General features: G+C 52.3%; 1 protein-coding gene across 1 annotated transcript in view; it reads right to left on the minus strand.

Annotated features, from left to right (window-relative positions):
* Positions 1 to 1,549: 1,549 nt before the first annotated feature.
* The window catches only part of DDB1 (damage specific DNA binding protein 1), a 29,845-nt gene continuing 14,153 nt past the window's right edge, over positions 1,550 to 17,241 (minus strand). The window contains exons 13-27 of the mRNA XM_008707472.2: positions 15,730 to 15,908; positions 15,472 to 15,635; positions 15,282 to 15,389; positions 14,930 to 15,137; positions 14,046 to 14,141; positions 13,815 to 13,926; positions 12,866 to 12,989; positions 12,328 to 12,492; positions 11,524 to 11,618; positions 5,348 to 5,518; positions 4,864 to 4,973; positions 4,429 to 4,598; positions 4,103 to 4,205; positions 2,971 to 3,094; positions 1,550 to 2,369 (exon numbers count right to left, since the gene is read on the minus strand). Of these exons, the coding sequence (XP_008705694.1) occupies positions 2,286 to 2,369; positions 2,971 to 3,094; positions 4,103 to 4,205; positions 4,429 to 4,598; positions 4,864 to 4,973; positions 5,348 to 5,518; positions 11,524 to 11,618; positions 12,328 to 12,492; positions 12,866 to 12,989; positions 13,815 to 13,926; positions 14,046 to 14,141; positions 14,930 to 15,137; positions 15,282 to 15,389; positions 15,472 to 15,635; positions 15,730 to 15,908 (2,013 nt within the window). The 3' untranslated portion in view covers positions 1,550 to 2,285. The remainder of the gene's footprint in view (positions 2,370 to 2,970; positions 3,095 to 4,102; positions 4,206 to 4,428; positions 4,599 to 4,863; positions 4,974 to 5,347; positions 5,519 to 11,523; positions 11,619 to 12,327; positions 12,493 to 12,865; positions 12,990 to 13,814; positions 13,927 to 14,045; positions 14,142 to 14,929; positions 15,138 to 15,281; positions 15,390 to 15,471; positions 15,636 to 15,729; positions 15,909 to 17,241) is intronic.

Here is a 17,241-nt window from a genome sequence, read left to right on the forward strand (position 1 = left end):
GAAAGGCGGCCTCTGGCTTGTGACCCTTCCAAATGGTCATGTGATGAGTCAGTGTTTCTATTATTCTCCCAAAGGTCCATTCGTGCAGAGGCCTGGAGTGAGCAGCTCACCAGCGCCTACATGGAAAGGAGCCATTCCAGCTGGCTGCAGCAAAGCTCCAAGGGCAACCTTTCACCCCCGGAGAGGTGATTAATGGTTTCTAAGAGGGGATGTGGGAGTGTGGCAGGAGAATGTCAGTTTCCAAAGGATTGCTGGAATTCAATCCTGAGTGAATATACCCAAGATTATAGGAAACAAACAAAAAACCTACAAGGACCCCACAACTCCCTAAGTCAAGACTGAAGCCACTGGTAAGTAATAACCTTCTAGTCCACGTAGCAGGTCTCCGTGGTGTGGGTCAGACCACGGAAAAGGACCAGAATAATCAGCCCACCACCTTCTCTTTCTGATCTTAGCACCTTACAGGCAATCCTCCATCCAGGATTAACATTTTAAAATAATCACAATCTGGAGCCCGTTGCTTGCCTGCCCCATTAAAGCTGGTCTCTGGCAGGGGGGCAGGCCTTTTCAATTCAAACCATGACTTGAAGAATTCAAATCACAGTGTTGAGTTTCAAGTTCAAACTGTGGTTTTTGAGAGATGCTGATGATTTTTTCCCTTTGAGACCCTTATCCCCCACCCTCAGAAATCCCAGAAGAGGAAGGGGAAAAGAACAGTAATGAAACACAAGGAATGCCTCCAAGGAAAGAAACTTACTCCAGAAGACCCCCAAAGCAGAGATGCTTCCTTGCCCTTTCTCTTTTAAGCTCGAATCTCTCAAAACCACAGTTTGAACTTGAAACCACAATTTTCCTGACACTGTATCAAAGGCTGGTCTTAAAGGAGCCTGCCAATATGCCTAGGATCAACCCTACTCCCCACTGTTGGGACAGAGCAACCTTTATTCCCACTGGATCACTGGTGGAAATGTGGGCCCAGGCACTCTGACCCACTGAGCTGAAAGAAGACAGGCTCTGTTTGCTGGACAGAAGGTTGAACCCCAAATGTGTCCTACTCCTGTATTTTCAAACCAAAGGCGCCAAAGGTTTACTTGATTAACCAGAGGAAATAAAATCAGCCTCCAAAGGGCATGTGGCAACAGGAAGCTTGGAGGCGCATGACGAGCTACTTGCCCTGGCCCAGGAGCGGTGCCTGGGGGCTGGCCAGCTGGGCGCTGGACACACATCTAAAATGACATCAGGAAAGGCAGCCCAAGGAACTCCCAGGCTCGGCAGGTTACTAACAGAGGCAACTGGGAATCACATGGTGGCTACAGAGTCAAGAACCAAAGACCACTGAATTTTGAAAACCCAACACTCGTGATCCTCAGGATCCCACCAAAAACGATCGCATGGCAAAGGAGAGACACACATGTCATTTCACTACTTGAGAGGAGCTGTGGCGGCAGCCACTGCCCTAAAGGACAGAGACAACTGTGCCCTGGGGGGGGCGCCGTGTGACCCGGATGCTGGGGAGCTGCGCAGAAAGGAAGGAAAGCAGAGGCAAATGGATCTTTCTTCTTAGATTCTACTTTATTTGGTAAAACTCAGAAACTAACAACCAATTCACGGCCCCCCACCTCCTTCTCTCTGAAGGCGGCAGTTCCCCAGAGACAAAAAGGCTGTGGTGGCTTGGGTATCACCCACCATCTCCAGGTTTTAGACTCGGGCACCTCACAGCCTGGTGGTCAGGCCTCCAGACCCAAAGCTCTCAGGCAACAGAGAAAGCAAAAGGAAGCTCTCACTTCAGAGACAATGAACCCGTCCCGCCCCTCTTCCCCCCTACCCACAGCCTCCCGCACCCCCAACCTAAATAAAAAGATAGCAGAAGACAATGCATGAGTGTGAGATACACACACACACACACACACACACACACATACACACACACACACAGCACACACACAGAGCTTCCTTTCAGCCCAAGAGCTGCAAAATCCCTCCCTGGAAGGAGGACAACTGGCAACACCAATCAAGGCCTGGTGTCCAAAGTGATGGTTGGAATCTTCTGGGACTGGTAAAAATCCAGGGAGAAAATATTCCACCTTCACCCCATTCCCAGGTCTCCAGTGAACTGGTTTTAGTTCAAAGAGATCCCCATTTCCACACAGGTAGACTGTGGCTTCTGGGACAGCTGGCTTAGGGAAAGGCTTCCCATGGCCAAGAAGACAATGGTGGGGGAGGGGAGCAGGGCAGGAGAGCAAAGCCTTCGGGGAGGGCCTGGAAAAGGGGCTCCCAGCCCTGGACTAATGGATCCGCGTCAGCTCCTCCACAACCTTGATGAGGTCGTCTGCCGTGGCCTCTCGCTTCATCCCGCTGCCATCATCATACTGCAAGGAGGAAGGGGGAGGGCTGTGAGGGCCACGAGGGCGCTCTCCCTCCCCAGAGGAAGGGGACAGTCACAGCAAGAGGCACCTGGCCCGACGACTGCCATGGCAAGGAGGAAGGTCTCATCAGAAACCCACACCCCTCTCCTGAAAGGTCCAAGTCAGCAAGGTCTACTGATGGCAGAGCTGGTTCGGAGGCCACCACCTGGCATACATCTCTCTCCCTTCCAGGATGTTCCCCAGAGGCACCATCTCCAGCGAGCAATACCCCAAAACTCCACACTGTGGACACTTCTCTTCCCTGCAGGATCCTGACCTGATCCCTGTGCCTGCCATCCGTGGGCTGCCAGAGGTCCCACACATGGCCTCGCTGCTGCAGCACAGAGGTCACACGGGCAAAGCTCCTAGTACAGCGCCATGCCCTCAGCTACATCCCCTTGCCCTCAGACTCCACCTTCCCACAGGGGAAGGAAACTACTTAAGAAGGGCCACCAGGACTTGGGGATCGAGGCGGGAGGCACCCAGCGCTCCGAAGCTCTCCAGCACACCCGGCCCCGCCGTGGACTCGGGTCACAAGCCCAGGGCCAAACACTACACAGCTCACCTGTAGGTTTGCCACAACCTCCTGCATCTTGGGCCTGCTGATGTCCAGGAAACTCTCAATCAAGTCTCCATCGATGAAGCCCGTGGCTGGTTCTGTCTTTCGTTCAGTATGAAAAGATCTCCAGGTGGACAAGTGAGTCAAGGAATGTGTGATATCTGCAAACAGCCTTACTCTCGGTCCCCCCCACCTCTGCACAGACCACAGTCTAAAGCAATCATCAGGATGAGAACAGGACACATTTTCAACTAAAAATCACATTGCTTTTTGGACAGTTTTGGAACTGAAAGACATTATTAGATAGAATTATTACCCAATCTAATGATTCTCAACTGGGATGATCTTCAAGACAATGGTTTTAGAACTACAGATCAGACACTGCTTAGCCTCCCACCTCCTGCCTGGGGAGGACCCTTTCCGTCTTCTGGGACAAGCAGATGTCCAGAAATACTTGGATCCCGGGTTTCCCAGGGGGCTGATCCCTGGGCTTCTGGAGTTTCTGGCTTCTTCACTTTTCCCCTCCTCTTCCACTAGCCTCTCTCTGAGGGTTCTCAGACACTGCTATCCCCAACAAGATCTCCGAAAGTATGTTCCTACCGTGGTCATCTAAACTTCCTGTTTGACACATAAGGCCAGAAAGACCAGAGGTAGACCGTTTCAAGAACACAAGCCTACATCTCCCAGATGAACCAGGTAAGCTGGGTGACGGTACATGGGGATTCACTGTATTATTCTCTCCACTAGCGTGTGTTTGAATTTTTCCATGAGAAAAAGTGTATTTAAGAAACAGCACAGGGGCGCCTGGGTGGCTCAGTCGTTAAGTGTCTGCCTTTGGCTCAGGTCATGATCTCAGAGTCCTGGGATTGAGCCCCGCATTAGGCTCCCTGCTCAGTGGGAAGCCTGCTTCTCCCTCTCCCAACGCCCCTGCTGGGGTTCCTTCTCTCGCTGTGTCTTTCTCTGTCCAATAAATAAATAAAATCTTTAAAAAATAAAATAAAAAACAAAAAACAGCACAAAAGCCTGTTCCCCACAAGAAGCTAGTCAAGACACTACCTAAACGGACCGCAGTTTCCAGAAGCAGCTTAGGGTAACACGGCGGTCTACCTGTGCTGGGACGTGCCTCTGGGAAGGATATAAGGAGTGCTCGATCTTGCCCACACTCTTGATGACTTTATTGAGTCGATTCTGCATGTCCAACAGGAGGTTGTACCAGCTCTCGGACAGCGAGGTCACCAGCCCTGAGGCAGCAAAGGGAGCCAGGAGCTGCAGACAGCTGCAGCGCGGCCCCCGGCACGCGCCCTCTGCCAAGGGCAGGCCGGGCAAGCAGTGCGGGGAGGGACCTCCGCGGAGCCTCTGCTAGCGAACTCCAAGGTGGTTCCAGCTGCTCTCCCCTGTCCCCCAGGACGGTGGGCTGAGGAAAGGGGCCTAGGTGGGAGGGCGCCCCGCAGGGGCTAGCCTTACCAATCATGCCGTTGACCGTGCCGAAGAGCACCGAGCCCTGTGTGGGGGTGGAGGTCTCGCCCAGATTCTGCATGACCAGAGAGCCGTGGCAAAAGACGTTGACGAATTCGCCCAGGTGGAAGAGACCCACCTCCTGGAGGTGCTGCCGCTCCTCGTCGGTGGTGGCGGCACTGAAAGGCAGTGTGAGAAACTCATGCCCCGCACCTCCTGGCCCCCCACGAGGCCCCGCAAGGGCCGGAATGCACTGGACGCCACGTGCTCAGCCTCCCTGGTGAGCCCAGAGCGGCGGGGCTGGTCTGAGAGGCTGACTGTTATGGCCTGGACTCCCTCGTGAGAGAACTCCACCTCCGTGAAGAGGAGCACCCCTGCCTGAGAGAGGACCCAAGGCCCTCGTCACCAGACCCAGGGCCCTGCCCCCGCCGCACCGCCACTCACCTATCCTTCTGACACACAAACAAGTTAAAGGCATTTTCGGCCCCCAGGAAATTGTCATCATCCAAGATTTCCACAGCACTCATCCAGTTGGGATTAAAATCTCGAGCGATCTTAAAATGGATAAGGTACGACAAGAAAATATAATTAGCAGTTGCCCGGAAGCCAGGTCTGGGACTGGCCTTGGGTCGGAAGTCGAGAGCCTGCCCTGAGGAAGACGCAGCCCCGCGTTTCACAACCGCCACTCCACAGGGAGTCTATCCCCCGATCTCTGGCCCACATCCCATTTGGCTGCAGTTGGCCAAAAATGGGGCCTACTCAGATTCAAGCTGGGGGACAGGGGTCTCTGAAAATAGCTCATCAGTGCAGAATGTGTGCTCCAGGGAAAACCTGCTGCCCCCACTGGGCTCGACTGCCCCGCACCACCAGAGAAACACTTGCAGGGCCACATCCTAAGTGAGAAGTCTGCCCCCGTCCCCCCGACTACCTCTTCAAAGTTCCCCTCCATGGGCTTGTAGGCAAGCAGCAGCACTGAGCGCATCAGGTCGCCCACCAGGATGAAGTCGCCCTTGGTCTTCAGGTAGAGCGCCATGATGTTGTTGTAGTGATTGCACTCGGTGCGCAGCTCCTTTTCTGTTGTCCACTCATAGAGCCGCACCTGGGAAGGACATCTCGTTTCTCTCAACCCGAGCGGCCAGATCCTCTCGGACTGACCGCTGTCCCCCTCCTCCATCCTTCATCTGCAGCACCATTTCCCAAAGTGCAGCACGGGATGTGACGTGGTTTGCTGTGGTATCTGCATTATTTTGGCATGATATATTTATGAAATATGAAAATAGAGCAAGCACATCAAACTGGTGACACAAAGTTTCCCTTTACATAAAAAACGAGTCAGTGTAAAAATATTAACAGACAGGGACGCAAATAATACTAAGGACACAACAAAAGATGGATTTCTCATGACTGAAGGCTGATAACTGACCTAGAGAAATATTTCTCAGAAAAGAAGATCCATCTCCAGTTTCCTGATCAGAAAGGAACAAGATCACCTCCCAATGAACCATCTTTTCTGAGCCCTTCTCAAAAGCTACACTTCCAGAACATTCTGACGTGAACCCAATAAGTAGAGAAAATGGAATGGAAATTCCAACAGAAACATCGTTAAATAACTAAAGGACTCTTCAAGCACTAGAGTTGGTGGCCACCCCTCTAGCAAAGGGTTCTCCCCCCTTTCTGTCTTCTCCTCTGAATGTTTCTTCAGTTACGACCACACCTCCAAACGAACGAAGATGCTTTACAATCAGCAGATAGACAGATATCCAGTCAGAGGAAGACAGACTCAACTCCCTGGAGAAGCCTGCCCTGGCAGACCCTTCAGGATCCCGGTGGTCCCACCCATGGCTTCCGCACACACAGGAACTCCTGGGCAGAATGTATCAAGCCATGATTTCTCAGGGTTGTGTAAAGAACCCGAGCTCCAAAGGGGTGTCCTCCAAGAATTATGCATGACAATTACATTGGCTACCACACCTCCACTGGCAGGGTCAAGGGTGTCCAGAGCCCCCCATGTTTGTTAAGCCCAGCCTAAGAGTGGAGTGAAAATGGGGCCAAATGTTCCATGTGCTATTGGCTACACCCACTACCCCTCCACTCCACACTCTCAGCCTATCTGCTATGGAGACAGTCAAGGCCAAGGTAAGACACTACCAAAAACCTAAGATGCCCACTCTTAACCCAACAGACTCTACATCTCTGCTGCCTAATATGGCAGCCACCAGCCACACGTGGCTACAGAACACCTGAATGGTGGGCGCTTGGGTGGCTCAGCCAGTTAAGCATCCAGCTCTTGATTTCCGCTCAGGTCACGATCTCAGGTCATGGGATGGAGCCCGGCTTCAGGCTCTGTGCTCAGCAGGGAGTCTGCTTGAGATTCTCTCTCCCGCCCCCTTCCCTCTCCCTCTGCCCCTCCCCCAGCTCACATGCACGTTCTCTCTCATATACATCTTTAAAATAAATAAATAAAAAGGGGCGCCTGGCTCGCACAGTCAGTAGAGCATTCAACTCTCGGTTTCGGCTCAGGTTGCAATCTCAGGATCCTGGGATTGAGCCCCATGTCGGGCCCCACACTCGGCACAGAGAGTCCTTGGGATTCTCTCTCTCCCTCTGCCCTTTTCTGCTTGTGCATGCCCAAGTGCGTGCTCTCTCTCTCTCTCTCAAATAAATGAAGCTTTAAAAAAACCGAGAAAGCAAAAAACACACCTGAAATGTGGCTAGCCCAAACTGAGACATGCTGTGAGTATAAAATATAAATCAGATTTTGAAGTCTTGGTATGAAATATACCTACAAAACATCTCCTAATAATTTTTGTATTGATCACATGTTGAAATAATAGTTAGCTTTTTTTTTTTAAGATTTTATTTATTTATTTGACAGAGAGACAGCCAGCGAGAGAGGGGACACAAGCAGGGGGACTGGGAGAGGAAGAAGCAGGCTCATAGCGGAGGAGCCCGATGTGGGGCTCGATCCCACAATGCTGGGATCACGCCCTGAGCCGAAGGCAGACGCCCAACCGCTGTGCCCCCCAGGCGCCCCAGAAATAATAGTTAGCTTTACTGCGTTAAATAAAATACATTCCTAAAGTCAATCTCATCTGCCTTTCCCTTTTATTCGCATGGCGACAAGAAAGACTAAAACCACACCTGTGGCTCCTATGGTGTTTCCATTAGACAGCAATGGCCTAGACACCTCCTACCCAACCTCGCGCCCGACCCTCCCAACTCCTGAGCACGGGCTCTGCCCCCGCTGGAGCACAGTCACTGGCATCCTCTGCTCTGGCCATCCCCGTTCTCTAACCCAAGCGTGACTCTTTCACAAGGCCCCCAGGCCCCCTCAGCTTCTCCCTGCCACTGTCCCTGTACAGCTAGGACTAGAAGAAAGACAGCCCTCCGTGCACTTCTTGCCAGCCCTTCTCACTTCCATCTTGCCTTCTTCACTAATATGCCAGTCCCGAAGCTCGCCCTACCACACTCTGCCAGCCCCGCCAGCCCCACAGCAGCCATGCGCACCCCCACCCCGCCACGTTCTCCCCCACAGCCTTCCTGTTATTCTTGGTGACTTCTACATTCAAAGAGAAGACCCACTACCAACCTCTTTCCTTTCTTGACCCCCTTTACCCCCGCGTTATCTTGTCCATCCAGCCGTCACCTATCAGAGCCTGTCATTAAAAATAACCCCAGAATCTTGTGTCCTCAGTTTTACTGTTTCTCAGATGCCCCGAGTCCCTCACCATAAGCCTTGCAGATTCTCAACCCCACTGCCCTCTCTGTCTTGATCATGCTCACCAGACATAAGCAGACTCTGGCATGAATCTAGTCTTTAATGAAGGCTGAAGAAACACAATGGATAGCTTGACCTTCGAGACCACTCACGACAGTGAGCTCCCTGGACTTCCCAGTAACTGGATACTTTCCCGGTCCGTTACACTCCAGGTCCTGAAACAAGGAGCCATACCTCCTCAGAGCTCTACCACCTCCGCTTCCACCCTTCCTCTCAGCTCCTTCACAGAGGGCAGACACAACCAGGAGAGGACCTCCAGGGCTTCTGCCGTCAGAGGCCCACACGGAGTACTGGGTCCCACCTCCCATCAGTCTGTTCAAAAACATGGCTCTGAGGGGCGCCTGGGTGGCACAGTCGTTAAGTACCTGCCTTCGGCTCAGGGAGTGATCCCGGCGTTCTGGGATCGAGCCCCACATCAGGCTCCTCCGCTAGGAGCCTGCTTCTTCCTCTCCCACTCCCCCTGCTTGTGTTCCCTCTCTTGCTCGCTGTCTCTGTCTAGTGAATAAATAAATAAATCTTAAAAAAAAAAAAAAAAAAACCACGACTCTGGCACCTCCTGAGGGACCATTCTCATTGGCACAGAAACAGGCAGCTGTGTGTCCACGCTTGAAAAGCTAACAACTCTCTTGTCCTGCCACCCCCCTGTAGTCACCCCATGCCTCTCTCCTCCACCGCAAAACTCCCCGAGAATGTTTTCTAATGCTAGTGGTCCTCTCCTCCCAGTCCTGATCAAACCCCCTTCTATCAGCTTTCCACCCCACCACTCGCGCAAAGGGGCTCTGGCCAAGGGCAGCACACCTTCCCCGCTGCCTTACGTTACCTGACTTCGGGCAGCACCTGCCACTTACCAACTCCCTCCTACCTGAAATGCCTTCTTCCTGTAGCTCCCAGAAGTTTTCTCTCTTGGCTCCTCTCCTACTTCACTCGTCACCCCTTCTCCGTTTGGCACAATCTTCCTCATCACTCCAACTTTTAAAAGTGGGAGGGTCCCAGGGCTCAGCCTTCCCATCTCTCCTCTACCCGCTCTCAGCGCACAGGTGAGCTTAGGCCACCCCACCCAGACCGTTGGCATTAAACGTTATGTTGTAACAGCCGGCCTGCCAGTCCCCAGCCCAACCCTTGCCTGGATTCCAATGCTCTCATCCAGGGACCACCTTGACATCTTCACTCACCCCCACTACTGAAACGACCGACACCGTGTCCAAAATCAGGCCTCTGGTTTCCCCCCTGGGACCTACTAAGAACGATACATTTGGTCTCTGCCCCCAGTTCCTAACCCAGAGCTCCTATTGCAATCCCCTGGAATTCCCTGGGTGATAGCAGTCCTTTGTTCTGATGAGGTGGCTCTTGGTGGTTCCTCGATAGTGCAGGATGTGGGCTGGTCACCATGATTAGAAGCCTGGACCTGTCCCCTCCTCCCCCATCCTCCGGGGAAGGGAGAGGCCAGAGATTCAGTTAATGCTCGATCAGGCCTGTGTTGACAGAGCCTCCATAAAAATCCCTCGAGTTCAGGTTCAGAGAGCTCTCGGGTTGGTGAAGAAACCCACACGCTGGGAGGATGGCATGCCTCAACTCCACAAGGACAGAAGCCCCCGCACTCAGGACCCCTGTGGACCTCACTCGATGTTCATCTGGCTATTCGTGTGTACCCTTTACGATAAGTCAGCAAATGTAAGTAAACGTTTCCTTGAGTTCATGAGTTGTTTCAGCAAGTTATCAAACCTGAGAGGGGGCTGTGGGAACCCAACTTTGTAGCCATGTTGGACAGCAGTCTGGGTACCCTGGAGCCCCACTGCTTGGGGTGATGTCTGAGGTGAGGACAGTCTTGTGGGACTGAGCGCTTAACCTGCGACATCTGCCACCAACTCCAGGTAGCCAGGGTCAGAACCGAATTAAATTCGAGCACACCCAGTTGGTGTCAGGAATCAGAAAACTGGTTGGTGTGGGGACAAAAACCCCACACATACCGTGTCACAAGTGTTTTGAGCAAAGAAACGTTTCCCTTTACCTTCCAAACTTGCTCTACTCAGTCTTACCCCATCAGTAAAAGGCCAAAACTCCCTTCCTGCTGCTCAGGCCAAACTCTTGGCCCTTTATTCCCCCCCTCACCCCTCATCTGTGCAGCACAAAGCCTCTCCGTGCTCATATGCACAGAAGCGGACTGCGCCTCACCTCCTCCAGCAGCACCATGTTCCCAGCGCCCAGAGGCTGCTGTGTTACCACCAGAGCCTCACCGATGTCACACTTCTGTCCTTTGGCCCCTCCAGCCATTCCAAGGTGTAAAGTGATCTTTCCAAGACTGAAGTCCAATCACAGCCAAACATTTGCTCAAACCCTCCAGAAGTTTCCATCATCCTCAGAGTTAAAACTCAAAGTCCTTGAACAGCTGGTACATTCAGTCCCCTGGCTGCCCCTGACCACCTCCCTGCACCCTCCAGCTCGCTCCCACACAGACAGCAGGACCGTCCCACTTCCGACTCCTCGCCCTTGGCATCTCCCTCCCTTCCCTCAGGAACCTGCCCAGAAGTCATGGTATCAGCAGGACGCCCTGACCCTGTGACGGAACAGCCATCCCCACCCTGCACTCCTCGTGACACTCCTCCAGTCCCTGCCCCATTTTTATTTCTCACCATCTTGAGAACATACGTGTGCTATTTGCTCCTAAGCCCCGGAGCGCAGCTCTTTGTCCATTTTTTCCACATTCATGTCTCAACACCTAAACAGCACCCGGCACACGAGTGTTCAATGAATTGGTTGTAAACAAACACAACTAGTGAAAAGCCTCGATTTAGAGTACTTAACTGATGCTTGCTTACTCCCAGACCTCTCAGCACTTTGAACATCCCACGATGTGCTGGGGACCGCCAAGAGGGAATGGAGGACACGCTATTTCCTAAACATATTTGACTACGAAACTTTTTAAAACTTTTTTGCAAGGGAGGAGGAATCACGGCAGAAGAGAAGCAGACTTTCCTGGGACCAGTGTTCCAGGGATATACTTAGGACAAGTGGTTTGGCCCACCTCGTTCCATATGGATGAAGCAGTCCCCCGCCATGACACACTCAGGAGTACAGGGGACGTGGCTCTCACCCTTTCCTCAATACCCACAGTACTTAGGATCGGGTTTGCAGGGGAGGGTCTTCCATAACCAAGGCTAACACCTGGGCCAACCTGAGCTCCCCGGACTCCCAGCTCCACCCTCCATTCCCACCACTGTCATTCTTAAAATCTGACACATACGTGGCCTCAGGAAACATAAAGGAGACATGCTCTGTAAACAATGGTGTGCAACCTAGGGCGCGACACCAAGTGGTGCAGGCCTCACCGTGCTGTTGATGCTGGCTAATAGCTTCCCATTAAATTCCACCATAGAGTACACGGCTCCTTTCACTTCCTTCTCAGCCACGGTCTGTAGTTTTCCTGAGGGGAGAAAGACAGTCTCTGAGTCTCCTTTATAAGCCCACACTTTCACTCATCAAAAGAAGCCTGATTTCCCCTCTGGCTTGAATCCTGCTCCCAATCCACCCATCTGAATGCAGGAAAGAGTCCGTGTCTACTGGGCTTAACCACCACCACAACCACAAGCCCCACCAGAACATGCAGGGACTGCAGACTGTGTCCAAGGTCTGCCTCCCCCCAGACTGCGGCTCCAACTCTCAAGCTGGAGACCGGATTCCGTCTCAGCCATCTGAGCGGAGATTTGGGGGCTGCCAGTGAGTCTTCAGAACCATTTTGCACAGGGGAAATGAGAAGAGACGGATATGAACACGAAGTGCTCAAGCTGGAAACAGGACCTACATGGCTGAGCAACCAAGCGGGAAGCAAATCTAGGATTCCTCTGATCCTGGCCACTAGATTCTCCAACCCATAGTTCACCTCTCCCCTCGTCTTCCTTTCAAAGAGTAGAAAAGCAAGAAACACAAGCCAGAGTTTACTTGTGTGTCTGCTCGCTCCCCTCCCCCAGAACTCATTGAGACCGTCAGCAGCTTGAGCGGAAGGAACAGAGAGTCCCGTGTCACGGCAATTAACCCAAGCTCTTCCACCGCTTAACGAAAGCTCTGAAACTAAAAAGATCTGTTAGTTACCCAGAATTTCAAATCTCTCCAAAGCTGGGGCTGTGCCCACTTACCGTCAGAATACTGAAAGACCACGATTCGACCCTGCTTGGGCTCCGCCTCTTCAGGATACACCATGGCCGTGCCCACGATGAAGTACGTGTTGGGGTCTTTGCCCAACTTGCAGGAGACCAGGCTGAGGGCATACTCATTCTGAAGAAACTGGTGGGCATGAAGCACTGGAAGGAGAGCCGGAGGTGTGACTGGCTGCTGACCCCCATGCGCGCGCGTGCACGCGCGCGCACACACACACACACACACACACACACACACGTGTAACCCTGCCCTCCGGGGGGCCCCCAGCCCAGGTCCAAGCCCGGTGGAGCCCTGCTCTTTGTCTCCTCACCTGTCCGGCCCTCACCAGCCCGCGCTACCAGGAGGTGGCCCAGCACGCTGGACTCCTGGCCGACCCTGAGGCCCCACCCCTCCCTTCGACTCCTCCCAGGATGGTCTGTCACAAGGTCTATCAAACTGTGGAATTTATCAGAGCCCAGAACAGGCTAGTTCAGGGAGGACGTGGGCACGAAAACGACAGAAAGAGCTCATCTGCACCTTCGAAGGTGTGCTGGTCAATGATGAGGAGATTGTGCACCTCCACCTCTTCCCCAAAGGAGGTCTCATGTGGCGCCGTGCTGCTGGAGAACAGCTTGCTAGAGCTGACGCTGCTGGACAGGGCCTGGGCACAGAGAACACACACACCCCCTCTCAAAAGCAGACCAGCTGCTGGGAGCCTCTGGGTGAAGGGCTCAGCCACAATCGGGGAACAAAAGCCGAGTCTGAATGAGGAAAGCTCAAGGTTGGCAGCTCAAGCAGAGCCTCAAGAGAGTTCTGGAGGATAGTAGACTGAGCATAAAGAGCCAAAATCTGCATACAAATTGACGCAGCAGTCCAAGACAGAAGACTCTAAGGGCTACTAATGACCATTAAAGCAATGACGCCAAGTCAATCAAACAAAGCTAACGAGGGACAAAGGCAGCCTCAGAAGGGGACAGACTCCATCTCTCTCAACGGGAAGCACGGGGAGCACACGAAATAAAAAGCGAAGTGTAAAGACTGTATATTCTGGATTAGGGAAAGAAGTTTAGATTTGCCCAAGGTCACACAGCTAGCGACTAACCTTGAGGCCAGTTGTCAGACTCCAAATCCCACCTCTTAACCTATAAGGCTATGCTGTCCCAATTACACATACCCTACAAAGTGTCCAAACTGATGATGAAAGAGAATTATTCTCCTGCAAGGCTACAGAGCAGCAATCATTGGCTGCCACACTTATCCCAAATTCTTCCCAACTCTCCAAAGGCGGGCCGAAGCCAGCTCGCTGCCTGTGTTTACAAATAAAGTATGACTGGAACCCAACTATCCCACCTGTTGTCTATGGCTGCTTTTGTAATGGCCAACCGGAGTTGTTTCCCAATGGCTGACAAAGCCATACCTATTATATGATCCTTTCCAGAACAGTTTGCCAGCCCTGCTTGAACGCCATCTTTGTCTGTGCCCTCACCTGGGTGCTGGCACTGGGCCTCAGGGCCGTTGTGCCACCACTCGTGTCCTGGACTTCGATCCGGCTGGAGAGGACCCCGAAGCACTGGGACACTTCCTGATAGCAGATCTTCCTGGGGACCAAGTGTGAACAGTGCCTCTCAGGACAGGTCTGAGAGGGGACGCGCCCCACACCCGCGCCCATCGCCACGCTCCGCAGCCCTGCTCCACAGCCCTGCTCCCCGGTGCTCACCTGGGAGACTCGTAGAGCGGAACTGTGCGGATATGCAGCTTCTGGATCTCGTCGATGGTGCCGATGGTGAGGGTGCTGTTGTTGGCCAGGGCCAGGCTGGAAAGAAGGGTCTGGGTTTAGACTGAGTAGACCCAAGGAAGGAAAGGATTCTACGAGGCAACTCCGTAAGGGGAAGAAAAACAAGGCAGAATTACACCAGCTTCCTCCAGGCGGTGGCTCTCAACTCCGACTCCAAGCTAAAAACCAGCTGGGGAGATGTGACCTGCTCTGATGCCTGGTCCCACTGCCCCCCCCCCCCCCATCTTATTTAACAGGTCTGGGTGAGCCACAACTGAGGTATGTTTTTTAACTGCTTTCTGTTTAATGCTAATTGTGGCATTAGAATCTAGAACTGGTGATTCTCAAATCATCGTTTGCATCAGAATCGGCAGGAGTGCTTGTTGAAGCAGACTGCTGGGCCCCACCCCCACAGTTTCGGTGCCCCCCCTTCCCCTGAAGGCCTGAGAGTTTACACTTCTAATGAGTTCCCAGCTAGTTTGGTGGCTGCTGGTGGGGGACCCTGCTCTAGGAATACAGAATGATCTCTAAATCAGGGGTTCTGAAACTTGACTAATCATTTGAATCACTTGGAAGGTTTTCCTGAAAATACAGATTCTATGGCCCAAACCCCAGATCTACTGAATCAGAATCTGAGAAGGATTCAAAAAAATCCGTTCTTTTTAAAGTGTCCCAGGGATTTCGAATGGGCAGCCCAGCTGGGAGAACCTCTGCTCTACACTTCCCATCTCAGCTATTTATACTGACTCGACACTGCGGAAGGGTTCGAGGAAAACATCATGCTGCCCTCAATCAATGGCTCTTGCTGAAAAAAAAAAGAGGCTCACCTGTCAGGATAGCCATCAGAGTTGAGGGGACACATGTAGTTGACTTCCTTGAGGTTGACATTGGAGAAGACCAATTTGTGGTTGCTGCTGTAGATGACGGTGGGGCGGTCGGAGCAAGCAAAGACGTTGGTGGTAGAAAGAGAACGGAAAGTCCTCAATACCGTGGGCTGGGTGCCCAGAGTCACCTTTTTACGGTCGCTCAACAGGCCTACAGAAAGAACGGCATTAGGAGAAAGTAGGAAGGAAAGGCTGCAGGACAAACAGCTGGGTCGTGAAGGCTCAAAAGCAGTACCCTGAGGCTGCCACACTCCTTGTTTCTCCGAGAGCCCTCCGTTCACAGGGTTATTCTCACCTGTCTCAATGTTGAGCCCGAAGTAGAAAAGCGCCCCATCTCCCAAGGCACAAAGGAGGTAGTGGCTACTCTCAAATGTGGTCATCAGGATGGAACGAGGAATGATCTCTGTGGGAGAGGAGCACTTAAGATCTTGTTCCATGTTCTGACTCTGATCCCAACCTTTCAAAGGTCCTTACGGGACACCTACCTCCACCCAGCATCTCTTTGTGCAGTAGCTCAAAAGAGGGCAGCTTCAGGATACGCGCTGAGATGTCTGTCCAGAGGCCAATGGCACAAAGAGGGGACAGCCCGTTGCTGTCCCCCAGTGGGGTGATGTCCAAGCAGGCCACTTCGTGTTCCATCTCTGTGTGGCTGAACAAAGAGGAATATGGCAGAGGAAGGACGCCAAGGATGAAAGAAGTCCCGGGGAACGGGGGAGGGGGGGAGCGGACAGGCGGGCACACACCTGATCTGCCGGAGCTCCTGAGGGTGGATCTGCAGGTAGTAGAGGGCCCTCCCCACCGCCACCACCACCTGGCTGCTGTTGCAGGAGGCCACGCTGATGTTCTTGCCCTGAGGCTCCTTCCACTCGCTGACCAGGGCTTTGGGTTCCTGAGAGACCAACCTCACAGATGCTGAAGTGATCTAGAAAAAGAAGAGAAAGGTCTCCAAGCACCTGCTGGGATCCAAACACCGCGGGAACAGGTGGTGAAAGCCGCCCTGGTGTATCCGTAAAAATAAACCACCGACATCCTCTCTGCCCTGGGTATTTCCCCCAAACTCCTGCGGCGATCAGTTCTCACAGATGCCCTTGTGCGCTGAAGCCCTGAAGACTGGCTTAAAGCCGCTGCCACCGTACCTACCTGCAAACAGAAAAAAAGGCAACCTGCTTCATTCGGATGAAGTCCTGGGAGAGGTATCGATGGAGGAAGACCTGTGACTACAGTCTAGCAGTTTTTCTCAACCCAAAAATCAGTCCTCTAAAATAGCCAAGTTCTTTACTGTGCATGAACCATGAAAATTACTTAAACTTTGTGGGTGTCCAGCTGGCTTGGTCAGTGGTTTGAGTGTGTGACTCTTAATCTCAGGGTCGTGAGTTCAAGACCCACATTGGGTGTGGTGATTATTTAAAAATAAAACCTTAAAAAAATAAAATTCTTTTTTTTCAAGATTTTATTTATTTGACAGAGAGAGAGACTGAGTACAAGCAGAGGGAGAGGTAGGCAGAGGGAGAGGGAGAAGCAGACTCCCCGCTGAGCAGAGAGCCCAACAACACGGGGCTCCAACCTAGGACCCTGGGATCATGACCTGAGCTGAAGGCAAACGTTCAACCAAATGAGCCACCCAGGTACCCCCCAAAATAAAATTCTTTAGTAAAGGCTATGAAATTATCTTGAAATATGCTTAATCAATCAATTTCATCACTGAAATAAAATAAAAAGCAGGTCGATGACACTGTAACATACATGTCAATTCATCCTACTCTATCAAAGCTCAGCTCCTATTTAAAGAGGAAAATCCTTTCACAACAGATACATGAGCTGGTGCCAGTCTTTGGGCCACTAGTTAGAAAAAACAGACAAAGCAATGAATCAGTACCTGGGCACCTCCCACACTTGGTCCACAAACCAACAGAATCTTCCCTCTGGCTTTTACCAAATCCACAATTGCCTGTTGGCTAAAAGGAAGACCCACGTGGATAAAAAGATGGAGAGGATTCATTAATCCTCAGGCACACAAGTGCCACACCCGACACTGGCAAACACTGACTCCGGCCACAGTTAAGAGAAGTTCCAAAGGTTGAAGAAGATGTGCAAAAAGTGAAGACTGCCAGGGGTCACTCTGAACTAGAAACAACCAGGGGATGGGCAGGTGCTCAGAAATCAGACTCTAGGGGTGCCTGGGTGGCACAGTCGTTAAGCGTCTGCCTTCGGCTCAGGGAATGATCCCAGCGTTCTGGGATCGAGCCCCACATCAG

Source organism: Ursus maritimus, unplaced genomic scaffold, assembly GCF_017311325.1.
Source record: "Ursus maritimus isolate PB19 unplaced genomic scaffold, ASM1731132v1 scaffold_23, whole genome shotgun sequence".
NCBI lineage: Eukaryota > Metazoa > Chordata > Mammalia > Carnivora > Ursidae > Ursus > Ursus maritimus.